This window comes from Porites lutea, chromosome 11, assembly GCF_958299795.1.
Source record: "Porites lutea chromosome 11, jaPorLute2.1, whole genome shotgun sequence".
NCBI classification, from domain to species: domain Eukaryota; kingdom Metazoa; phylum Cnidaria; class Anthozoa; order Scleractinia; family Poritidae; genus Porites; species Porites lutea.
The window spans coordinates 17,383,211-17,396,019 of NC_133211.1; the positions used below are offsets into that span (position 1 = coordinate 17,383,211).

The 12,809-nt window shown below is 38.7% G+C and overlaps 1 protein-coding gene across 2 annotated transcripts; it reads left to right on the forward strand.

The window, feature by feature from the left end:
- Positions 1–5,315: 5,315 nt before the first annotated feature.
- Positions 5,316–11,703, forward strand: LOC140952397 (uncharacterized). 2 transcript variants are annotated; one of them, XM_073401819.1, is made up of 9 exons: positions 5,316–5,444; positions 6,012–6,128; positions 6,875–7,003; positions 7,792–7,930; positions 7,967–8,802; positions 9,310–9,529; positions 10,391–10,460; positions 11,093–11,247; positions 11,538–11,703. In XM_073401819.1, exons 1-8 carry the CDS (start codon positions 5,405–5,407, stop codon positions 11,243–11,245), a joined length of 1,704 nt encoding a protein of 567 aa, XP_073257920.1. In that variant the 5' UTR covers positions 5,316–5,404; the 3' UTR covers positions 11,246–11,247; positions 11,538–11,703. The 2 variants fall into 2 exon arrangements, with proteins under 2 accessions (XP_073257920.1, XP_073257919.1); XM_073401818.1 differs by having other exon boundaries at positions 7,792–8,802.
- Positions 11,704–12,809: the final 1,106 nt, after the last annotated feature.

Sequence of the window (12,809 nt, forward strand, 5' to 3'; positions counted from 1 at the left end):
ATGACCCAAAACTATCCTCATGAGGGGTAGAATTCGCTTTTTTTTTGTCGAAAATTTCTTGTTTACAAGTGAGAGCCTCTCATTATCCCAAAATATCTCGATAACGCTCTTATAGATTTCGAACATCGAGGAGAAAAAAGCTTCGTGAACGGTTTGGAACTGAAAAGCACCCAATGCCGAGAAATACTCACAAGAAAAATAGGTAATGGTTTCATTTCGTTGCTATGGCAACTCCGATGTCATTGTAGCTCGATGATTGCGAAGTAGTTTATGCTCAGACTTGGGAGAAATTGACCCTGAACTGAAACCCTTTCGAGCCGCTTTAAAATGTCAAACACCTAGTGCCTGAAAACAGGCGGGAAGCCGTCGGCATAATGAAAAGAAATTGGACCCTGTCCTTTATAATGTTTATAGCCATTTATCATGATTCTTAGAATTAAAAATAATTAAAATGTTTTCCTGATAGCAAATTACAATTTAAGAACTTTCAAGACAAAAAGGATGAACACATAATTATAATCCTTTTTTAAGTAGACAGGGTTCTCTTTACTCGTGAGAACAAATGCAATCTGTTGTTTTTTGACTGGAGAAAACAATGTGAAATGATGAAGGATTTGTATTTTTGGTGATCATATTCGAAAAAAGTAAATCCCAGTCCATTTAGTCAACAGTTATCAAATTTTTGAAAGCTCATTATTTTCGATTCAGCTCTGATAATATCGTTAAAAACAATAGGTAAATTTGCATGTTATCGCCTACATGTACGTAATAACAGATTTTTTTAGGACCAGATTCATCAAGATATCGAAGATCTTACAATACACTCATTATCCGCTGTGTTTGGTTAAAGTGTTTAAAATCAAGCTCAAAGCTAAGTCGTCTCATAAATAGTATCTCAGATTGTTTCAAGCCCGTTTTTCTCTAAGAATAGATTTTTTTTTTCAAAAAAAAAATATAGAACACAGATAGCTGAAAACAGCATTAGGGTCGTCCGGAAATGGTAAGTCTACCACGGTCGACAGGCCAACAAACCAGGGTTTGTTAAGAAAGCGTGTGTTCGAAAAGCATCAGTTTTAACTCTGCCTTAGAGCAGATACAGTCGAATCCCGTAAATACGGACACTAAAGGAGGGGGGGGGGCATAGAAAGTGTCTGTATTTACGGGGTGTCCGTATTAGGCAGGTTGAATTGAAAAAAGGTTAAAGGCTTTGTTTCTCCAGGGAAAGAGCAGACTGTCCGTTATAATGAGGTGTTTGACTGTATTGTAGAAAATAAATAAAAAACGAAAACTCACAATTGACAATGTGCTTCATTTTTCTACGCAACTGCAAAATGGTTTCAAGCCTCTTTTTGAAAACGAGTTATAGTTGAAACTAGTTAAATACTTCTAAAATACAGACAGCCTAGCTTTCTCCTTGAAATAATATAACGTTCTGTTTGTTTTCTTTTATTATAGTAATAAGCCGGTTTGCCCAGCGGATGGTGATTTTAATGCGTCCGTAAACAGTTCATATTTGGTGAGAATATAGAACGATGATCATCATATTTTCACTCTGTACCTTACATAGTCATACGGCTTCCACACTTTCAAAAGCAAGGAAAAAGAAAAAAAGTTGGTCATTTCGTTTAAGCTATAGTTGGCGCAACTGCACGAATTGATACAACTAAACGTTATGACAAGAAAAAAAAAAGCATGCATTAGTACATTATATTACTAACACTCATTTCAAACTAGCAAGTAGAATGCGGCGAGAAAAAAACAAACAATTCTAAAAACAATTAAGAGCACTCTGTTAAAGTTTTAGTAGAGTCCGACAAATTCAGTTGCATTTATAAACGTCAGTAGTAATATATTATTATCTTTACCTTAGTTTACTGTTTTCCTTGAACAAAAGTGTTTGGTGGCTGTTTGATATGCTACCGAGCGGCCAACTCAAGTGAGATGACTTATTACTGTATTGTATTTCTTTTTATATCATTTCAATTCAGTTGCAAATAAGAATGTCCACCCTCTTCCGAAAGGACTTACCCCTAATTAGTCGCCCTTAAAAGTAATTAAAAACAATTTCCATTTTAATAGCTATTCGTTTGAACATTATGTTTATACTAATTTTACCTTAATCAGTTGAGTACATGCAAACTTTATCACTGAAATAACTTTGCCATCTGAAGTAAACTAAAAACTCTCTCAAATCAACGCTGTTCCACTGGGATTTTCATTATGTGGTTTTTGAAACGAGGAGTGTTCTTGCTGGGTTATTGAGTGCATAAGTACCGGGGGCTAGGATATTTTTTTTGCTCTTTTATTTGTCGCGGCACTTAAATTTGTCAAACTCGACTAAGCCCTATAATAAATGATTCTTTGTAGGTTTTTAAGAACTCTTTCTTGTTAGCACTTCATAACAGGGGCACCCAACAACGGTTTCCTCCTACATACATTGAAAACACTGTTTAGGCTATATCCAGAATACTTTTAGATCTCTAGAAATGCATTCTAAACGGTGCTATAAAATTTGTATCTGTTCGGTCATTCTAGGGCAACTTGAGTCTGTTCAAAATTATAGGGCTCCAGTATTTCTTTCTCGAAAACTTTAGACGCAATTTAACGTTTTACGAAAGTGAGAATTTTTCTAATTCCTTTCTTCATCGCATTTTTGACTCCAAAAGTTTTAGGTTCTCTTTTTTCTACGAAAAATAGCCTAACCTGACGAGTAAAATGGGAAAAATTAAACTTCAGAAAATCGTAGCGGATTTATTGGAAAAGCTTCGAAAATTGTACATGAATGGAACAGGCATCTAGAAATTTTTAGCCGACCTCAGGTAATCGAAAATTCTAGGCAATATTTGCTTCTCCGAGTAGATATATTTTACAGAAAACAGTCGCTGGGTGCCCCTGTTCATAAGAACTCAAATGTCATTGAATAAGAATTGAACAATACCAAATTATATTCAACAACTGTTCCACAAATGTCACGTCTTTCGCTCAGTTTATCAGCGGAATAATCACGATTCGTTGTAGTGGAGTGTCATTCTATCTGCTAGGTTTTCGAGGAACTGAAATTAAACTATCAAAAGGGGGTGGAATAAAGAAGATTCACCGTCAGCTTACGAACAAATCGCATTGAATTTGTATGTCATTAATAATACGCAATTCAAGAGAATGTCGAACTCTGTAGCTCTTCCTTCTTCATTCAATGCCTCCTTAATGTCTTGCGCAGATTATCGTCTTGACAGCTGCCTCTCTGGATTGCTTTGAAATGTCACGTGACCCTGCATCTATTGCTTTCGAAAGCAGAACCCTGCCCTCTTCTATAAAAGCTCACTAGCACTTTAACAACACCATGCCGGGAGGACCTGTCGATGCTGCAGTGACGTTTTTACTTCGCCCTTGACGCTGATTAAAGAATCGCGGGCACTTGATACGAGATTTGGTCCCCAGTACTCCCTAGGTTTCCCAGAATACTGTTGTGCATGGGTCGAAAAAAGAGTATACAACCCCTTTGAGCACAGGCTCAAAGTTCATGAGTTATTTTATTACCGATTCTCCAAGAGAAGATAAGAATTGGCAATGCTTGAAGACTAGGGGTTTTTCAAAAAAAAAACCCTGCAAACACTTAAAATTGCTCTACAGAAGCAGTACCCTTTTAATAATAGGCCATTTGCACGATGGCGTCATTTTACTACTACGACCACAATCCTTTTCGTTTTTGCCTTTCATATTTAAATTTGGTAATCACAGCGAGGTTTAAATAACAAAAGTCCTAATTTGCACAAGAAAACAAAACCCTGAAGGTTTCTGGTCTTAGTAGTGAAATAACGTCATCGTGCAAATGGCCTATAGAACAGTTAAACATTACAAACACTAAAAATCAAGTCAAATAACACTAAAAGGAAACAAATAAAGAAGAGCATGCCTTTCAAAGGACTCTTTAAGATAAGACTGGCACAACTAATTACAAAATTTGTTTGCAAAAAATTGTACTTCCTATTGCTCCAAATTATGAAAATTTTTAGGAAAAAAAACGAACCAAAAAGGTTAAGAAAACAATGGCTGTTTTTGTTTGTTTGGTTCGGGTTGTATTTATTTTCTTATCTGGAAATAATATTGGTCATTTTTGTGTTAGAGACGTTAAAGTCAACATTATACGCATTTGCATTTAACGCTGAGACGTCAGTAAGTCGACTGATGTAAAGCTGAAAAGGACCCATAAAATTGCGACAACGCACTTAAAAGAAGACGGTGGAAGTCGTCAGACGTTAAATGTGTCTATCTTATTTATCGTTTGTATATTAAAAACACTAGTCGAAGTCTTTAGCATAAAAACGACCATTATTTCTGCAGAAATACATGTACGTGGATGATATATATGTTTACATTTATAAAACAATTTGACGCAGGGACAGATGGAATTCCCAGTTCTGTTGTTTGAGTGAGACTCCGTTTGACATAGTATGCCAAACCGTTAATTGTTTTTAGACTCTTTTGTATCAAAACTATTCCTAGTTTAAGTGATCGTGAGAAAAGAAACACTTGAGCAAAAGTAAAATCAACACGCTATTCATGTATATGACTTGCAACTGAATACGTTTGTCACATGAGAATTACATATTCTCCTATTTTCCAAGACAGCATAAAATTCGCTGCTTTAAAACATTAATTTCATTTGAAGTACCAGCACGGAAAATGCCCTATTTGATTAAACTGCTTTCATTTTATGTATTAGCAGTGACAATTTCTCCTTGCAAAGCAAGGGCGAGGCTCTCTAATTCTGGGCTGCAAAGGATTGAAGTTGAGAAACGCTCTCGTAAGTACTAGTTTCAAATGTTTGTTTTGTTTCTGCTGTTCTATAACCAGAATCCTAGAGACCTTTGGGGAATCATCGACAGCCTCAACCAGACTTCTCTACACGTTTCCCCCTGTTGCGAAAAAAAGTAGATGCATGCGAAAATCCATTTCAGTGAAATTATTTGTGAATGCAACAAAGAAACACTCAAATGTATGCTCCCAGTCTTCATTTAAACATTTATATAGGAACAGATGGAATAAACGAATATTTGCAACCTTTTTAATTACAAGTCGTTGCAGTATTAATTGAACTTGTAACTAGACGCTAAAACTAGATTCCGAAGAAGGTTATAGGTCAAAAATTGGACACTTAAAGAAAGTTAAAAGGACACGGTGGATCAAATTAGTAGACCGACGAGAAAAATCGCGAATAATATTAGTGCAGCAGTCTTAAATTCAACTTTTGCGAATATCTATTTTAACTCGAAATTAAATTTTAACAGAAAGCTCATTTCTCTTTTTAGACAACAGAAAAACATGCACCTACGTGGACAACTACTACTGCTCCTTCTGGCGAAATCTGGGTTATTGTAACCCTGGCAATTATTATTACAGTTCCATGAAAGTCCATTGTAAGACAACATGTGGTTTCTGTGGAGGTAAATAAATGAAACAGGGTTTCAGACTGAGCGAGGGCATGTCGATCGTCCTCAATCACAGAACTTAGCTTTATACATACTAACTTAAAGTTTCAGTTGACGTCATACTGAGTTTGATCTTGGTTCTTGAACTTGATCGGAGATGGATATTTCCATATTCCATTCGATCCGAAATATATTAGCTGAAAACGAAAAGTCACTCTTCGGATGTGTTACAAATAAAACCTTATTTTTGCCTGTCTTCAAGCTGACGATAATATGACATGAAGAACATGCCTTTTGTTACACTTATCAATGATAACATTCCTTGATTCTAGAAAGGAAACAATTATAGCAACAAAAATAAATATATCAAGACCATTTCGTATGAATATGGTGCTTCTGAAAAGATGGTTTATTAGTATAGTCTAACCTCAGTTGTTGTAACCATAGTTCCTTATCAGTTTGAAGATATTTTCAGTTCCTAATTAAAGAATAACTTGTGATTAGACGTAAATGTTTGTAAGTTACCTTGTCCTATTCACTTTTCAATTTACCTGCGAAAAATGTCGCCCATTCATTTTACAGAGAAAGACTGTCCAGACCATAGTTACTGTGCATCCTGGAGGAGCCAGGGATATTGTCACTCAGCTCGACATTACCACTTTATGAAGGCATACTGTCCAGCTACCTGCAGATTTTGCGGTAGGCAATCTCCCATAACCTTATGTTAACACTTCCGGGTCATGATTTTTGCAGTTTTGCTGTCTAACTGATTGTAGAGGTAAATTAACTATCGCCAAAAATACGTTCTGGCTCTTTCCTTTGCAAAAATGGCAGATCACACAAAAGATTTCTGACATAACAACAACTGAACAAACACACTTCATTCCAACTGCAACCAGATGTAATATGTATTTTTTATTAATTCTATAAGAAATTTGCACCCATTATGAATGCATTAATGCCAGGTTGCTTTTGGGCCAAAAATGTATATAATTATTAAAAAATGAAAATAATAACTTTAAAGAGTTTTTCTAAAATGCTTACGATAGCTCCGATTGGCACCGCGAACTGTTACTTCGTTACGTATCTACAAGCTTTAAACGTAGAAACTAGTCCTTTCTTAATTCTTTAACCACCGCTTTGATTGTTTTGCGTCCATATTGACCCAAGCCTAGTTTACTTTATGGACCAATGATCAGAAAAATTTGCAAGGCAGACCTTTCCACAGGTACCTTATTACTAATTTTTGACCAATCCTGACAGAGTTACACACAAAATCAAGTAGAATTTGGGGAAAAAAACCACTGCCAATTTTGCCATTTACCCAGTACTCATTGCAGAGTAAGTCGCACCCTTTCCGGGAAAAATGGCCAGCTAAAATTACATGCGAAAGAAGGACGATGAAGTGGGCATCAAAACTGGCTTATTTTTATTTTTGTCCTAAGGTTGTGTTCCGCGGCAAGACTTAAACTCCCATTGTTCTTCTTGGAAAAAGTATGGATACTGCAACCCTAACAATTATTATTATCGATATATGTTATCAAACTGCCAAACCTCTTGTGGATTTTGCAACCGTAAGTACTTAAACAGAAATGTGAGTTATATTTACCAAAACGCTGTAGCGCTTCTTTAATAGGTAATCAGGTTAGCGAGCCTTTTTCAAACCTTCCCAAAGGTCTTGATCTAAGTTAAGTTTCGTCACTTTATATTTCATATAGTTTACGTTTTTGGCGGCGATACAACTCTTTGAAGTAATTATCCCATTGTTCAGCCAAAAGACACCAGAAAAGCTAATGAAATAATAGAAAAAGACATTGAAATCGTTTCACATTCTCAAAGAGATAACTTACGAGGCGAAGAAATATCCTTGTTAATAGAGACAACTACCTTTCAAAAGACACTTACCTATCATTATTTTTAAGATGGTATCAAATTGTCCTTCTTTACTGTTTTCGACAACATTTAAGGGCTCCATCTTCTCTGGTTACGATGGCGCACTTGTAAGTTTATCACCGCCCTTTCGAAGCCAAATTCTCTTATACGACGCGTCTCTTAGCGTTAATTGTAATGTTGTCCTTAGCTTTGGCGCTCCTGGTAATACCCCATTGTTGTGGACACTCACGAAAGAACCCCTTACGCGATAGGTTGACTTGTCCGACTTGTCAATTAATTCAATGTTTGAAATCAAGTTTCATTGTAACATCCTCGAAGTGCGGCTAGTTTTTTCGAAAGCATTGAAAACATTATTTTTTTTAGTAACATTCAATTTCAGTTCATCGGAGAACAAACAAGAAAATTTACGTATAAAAATAGCACGCAGATAGCCATTAAAATGTTAGGCAAATCTTGAATTCACTTTCAGAGCAAGAGGTAAAAACAACAAAACCCCCACGAACTACTCGTCCCTCGACCACAAAACGTTCAAGTACCATATCTAACCCTACAACAACAGCTGCACCAAGCATCACATCTAAACCACCAAGCACAGCTGGACCAATAACCACATCTAAGCCACCAAGTACAGCTGGGCCAAGTAGCACATCTAAACCACCAAGTACAGCTGGACCATCAACGACAGCTGGACCAAGCACCACATCCAACCCATCAAGTACAGCTGGACCAAGCACCACATCTAAGCCACCAAGCTCAGCTGGACCGAGCATCACATCTAAACCACCAAGCTCAGCTGGACCAAGCACCACATCTAAGCCACCAAGTACGGCTGGACCAAATAGCACATCTAATCCTCCAAGTACAGTTGGACCAAGCATCACATCTAAACCACCAAGCACAGCTGGGCCAAGCACCACATCTAATCCACCAAGTACAGCTGAGCCAAGTAGCACATCTAAACCATCAAGTACAGCTGGACCATCAACGACAGCTGGACCAAGCACCACATCCAACCCATCAAGTACAGCTGGACCAAGCACCACATCTAAGCCACCAAGCTCAGCTGGACCGAGCATCACATCTAAACCACCAAGTACAGCTGGGCCAAGTAGCATATCTAAACCACCAAGCTCAGCAGGACCATCAACGACAGCTGGACCAGGCATCACATCTAAACCACCAAGTACAGCTGGGCCAAGCACATCTAAACCACCAAGCTCAGCTGGACCAAGCACCACATCTAAGCCACCAAGTACAGCTGGACCAAGTAGCACATCTAAACCACCAAGCTCAGCTGGACCATCAACGACAACCGGACCAAGCACCACATCAAACCAATCAACGACATCAGAATCAAGCACTACGGCGAGCCCTTTAACTACAGATGGTCCAGATAGTACCACCTCCTTCCCTTTAACCACGGCTGGACCAAGTTCATCAAAACAAAGTTCGTCATCTTTGCCTCCAACCTTGACGCCAAGTAAATCAATATTTCTGTAAATAATGTGGCTTTATGTTTTGCGGGAGTTTCATTTTGAGAAGGGCGGTTTCTTTTGTATTATTCAGGAACAAATTTTATAATTTTTTGAGTATGGTTTTCACACCGGGAGTAAAAGTTTGAGTAGAAACTCAATCATTATAATAACTCGTTCAACGTACGTAAATACAAATGTTAGTGGTAGGAACTGTACATCAGCATTTACCATCAGAACTTTTGGATTAAATTCCTTTCAATCTATGGGAACTTTCTTTTTCGGATAGCAAACGTTAAAATCGTCAGGGGTATGGCAACTTCAACAACTGAAGTTACCTAGCGTCGATTTGTTTTTCATTTAATCCTTATCTACCTCATCTTTTGTATATCCAATCAAAAGAGCGCTTGCCAATGAAGTCAACTTGTTTTTAAAGTTTTGTGAATACAAAGGCTGAGCTGAAAGGAAGTTCGGAGAGATATGTTGTAATTAATTGTAAATTTTGTTTACTTTAGGCAATGCCTGTTTGAAGGCACATAATGACAGACGTGCTCTTCATGGAGCTAGTCTACTGATATGGGATAACACGCTTGTGCAGCATGCTCAGGTTTGGGCAGATAATATAGCTGCGACCGGAGTAGTTCAACATGACCCTAATCTTGGCCTAGAAGGAGAGAACATAGCAGTGTTTCAGAGAAATGAAGTTGCCGACTGTACACACGCTGTACAAGAATGGTATGCCTTAATTACTCCACTCTTTCCTCGCTTTTTCTTATTAAACGTGAGGGTACACTTTCTCAAACAAGTAATATCACGTAACTGGTTTACTAACACACAGTTAATCCTGCTGTGTAGTAAGGGTAGCTTCCAGAAGTAACCAAGGACGTAAAGTACGCGAAGGAGTATTAATGTACTTCTCCTCCTTCGGTAAATGGAACAAATGCCTTTTTCATTGGCCACGCGAGGAGTATTTATTTTGTCTAACTAGGCAACTTGACGATAGTGACAAAACCACAAGCATCCGAAATACACATGTACTCTAGAGGGGTGCGGGAGGTCAGTAGTGTTTCTAGCTTGCGAACAAGCTCTCCTATTTGGGCAAGCTAAGCGGGCCGCGAGGGGCAGAGGAAAGGAGAGCTCACAACGATCTCATAAATTTTCATTTGTACTTCGCCCAGACGAAGGGAAATACTATTGGCTGAAAAATGACGTTCCGGCAATCAAAGTTGATTGACAACAGGCATAGCTGGCCTGCCCTAAATTTTTGGCGGCAAATGTGGAAACACGATGCTCTTATCGCCAAAACCCTCACTGCTAAAAAGGAGACCGGCAGAGGAAGAAAATCGTTGTCGTCTGTGTGTCAAATTTGGTTCTCAGGGGGGATCATACTGGAACCGAGAACTTGTTTCAGCTCTCAAAGCAGACGGGCTCGTTTGATGTATATGAGTGATCGTTTCAAGCCTTCCTTTCTCTCCCCCGCCCCCCGCTTTCGCGTCTCCTCTCGCGCGTCTACGTTTTAAGATATCAAATGGAGAGCTTGCTCGCAGGCTATGGTGTTTCAAGATAAAATAACTCTATTTTCGTACTCGGTGTAAGGTACAACGAGGAGCGATTGTACGACTATGACAACCCAGGATTTCATCCAGACGTAGGCCACTTTACGCAGGTAAGGCTAATCGAATCAGTATATTTAGCAGATTATTACTTATATATCAAGAAACAAATTTTCTTTTTTAACTTTTTAACATTAGCGAATTCTTTAACTATGCAACCCGTCTACACGGAACAGCGGAAATTCTGTTACAGATTGCAGTACTGTCTGCAGTTCAAAAACTTGCACGGTTCCTCGGGTCCCGAGTAAACGATAGGCGGATCTGCGCAAGTTTTCGTGCGTTCAAAGATTTGTCCTGACCTTTGAAAAAGGGGGTCAAAGAGTTTGTTGCATCCTATTCAAATAAAGACGGATAAGTAGGCTTCTTTACGTTCTATTGACATCAGGTGATATTCTTCTGAAGCTGTCCTTCCTTAAATAAGGGTGGCTTTGTTTGTAGCATACGCATATACCTGTCTCACACTAGCCTGCGTGGCCGGCGTTGAAAGGGGAAGGGGGAAGGAGAATTTGGGCACGCGCGAGAGCGCGCCCCACACGCTCTCGCGCGCGCCAAATTCCCCCTTCCCATTCCTCTTTCAACGCCGGCCACGCAGGCTAGTTGCATACCGACCCTAAAAGCCTTCTTTTGGCTGTACGTTTACAGAATTAACAATGTCGTTGAAGCAATTTTATCAAAATATAATTAGATCGTTTGGAAAGCAACCACGTCAGTTGGAGTCGCTCAAAGGTCAACAGGTTCAGGCCCTTCAAAAGTCACCTACATTGTGGCTCGTTATCTTCCTGCTGGAAATGTCAGAGGACAGTTTCAACAGAACGTTGGGAGGAAAACAGTCCAATGATGGTAATACGTGGTGTTAATTCATTTTTATTTTCATTTCTTTACTTTTCTGCGTTAGCCGCACGCAAGCAGGCAAGACAGAAAAACGTGATCTCAGTGAGATTGATTTGGAGAAAAACTGCCCACCTATCCCTCCCCTAAGCCAACATATTTCCCTAATTGAGACGTAAGTGTTAATGTTGGCTTAGGGGAGGGGTTTTTCATTTTTTGGTTTTTTTCTTTTTTATCGTAGATCTTACTATAGTAATGAACAATACAATTGTCTATGAAATCATTGTCATTCCTCCTGGCAGGTTCCAAGCTCATAAACCTCCCGTGACTTTCTGTCTTAAAGGATGATGGATATAATTATCTAGGAGTATTTCTCGAGGGACATCAGCCTTGGTACATATTACTTTCCCTTAGTTTTGCATGTAATTGTAGTTCGTGCATGTGGACAAATAAAGGCAAGAGACTTAATTTGAAGCCTGGTTTTCTGTGTTTAGAGCGCCGGCTTGCGGATTATTATATAGATTCATGTTTTCGAATCACGTTCGAATAAAGTTGGGAACTCTGATGTATTTTTAATCTGTTAATTTTGTCTTCTCTCAAGCTCTCCAAAAACGTCTTGAATTTTTTATATTTGCCATTACTACAAAAAGAAGCGAGAAGCCCAGTAAAAGAATCGATCTAACTTAAGTATACCTTCTAACGATTTCACTTCGCTTAAAAAATACAACTACATCAAATTTGCCCTCTTCAGGGCAAATCTGATGCTGAAAAGAACAAACATCTAGGAGGAAATTCAGCGACAAAGACAATAAAGGCCGCATCTCCCCCTGATTTGCATGGGGTTGTAAATAAAGGCGCAAATGAGGCAGTTACCATCTTGGTTAATGATTTTCTCCTAGTTTGCACTTTTGTTGCATCTATTTGCTCTGAGCATATTTGGTGTAAATCTGTTTTTCGTCCTGTGTTTCGTAAAGGCCACACAAGGTTTGGGGGTATTACCCCCAAACCGGATTGTCTGGCTCGAGCTGCCATGGCATAAGAATCTGCTTCTCACCAAATAAAAAGTCTATTAAAAAGAACCTATGCTATCGGGTATGACATTCCATCATTCCACTGCCAGCTTTGAAAATTAGTACAACAAGGTTTTTTTGTTTTTTTCATGGTATATAACAAATCATAGAATATTTTCGGGAAAATAATACTGAAGGACCGACTCTAAAATGTTAAGAGAGCGTCATTGCAAATTGAAAGAATCAAAATTATCATGATTTTCAATACAGTCCACCTTAATTCACGACTAATCACTCCTTAAGGCAGTCCCCAGGCCCCCATGCCATACATTATGAAGACTCTCCTAAGCTATGGTGGACAAAGATGAAGGAGGGTTTTCAACATTAAAAAAAAATTCGTTTAAGAGGGTCTCAATGGGGTGGAAAGTACTAAACTCACTTATGGTTGCGCTTTTTATTTCCGGGCTAGTGTGACTCCTTACGCACTTAGGCGAAGCGCCTTTTAGGTGTTGACCAAGACCTAGGCTCCATTTCCGGCGCTCTCTTGAGGGACTATTTTTTTCC

What these genes read in the sequence shown, in the direction of transcription:
- LOC140952397 (XM_073401818.1), top strand. Translation starts at nt 5,405, where the DNA reads ATGAAAGTCCATTGTAAGACAACATGTGGTTTCTGTGGAG. An exon ending in AACATGTGGTTTCTGTGGAG is followed by an intron (nt 5,445 to 6,011) that starts GTAAATAAATGA and finishes TTCATTTTACAG; the next exon opens with AGAAAGACTGTCCAGACCAT. An exon ending in ACGTAGGCCACTTTACGCAG is followed by an intron (nt 10,461 to 11,092) that starts GTAAGGCTAATC and finishes AAATATAATTAG; the next exon opens with ATCGTTTGGAAAGCAACCAC.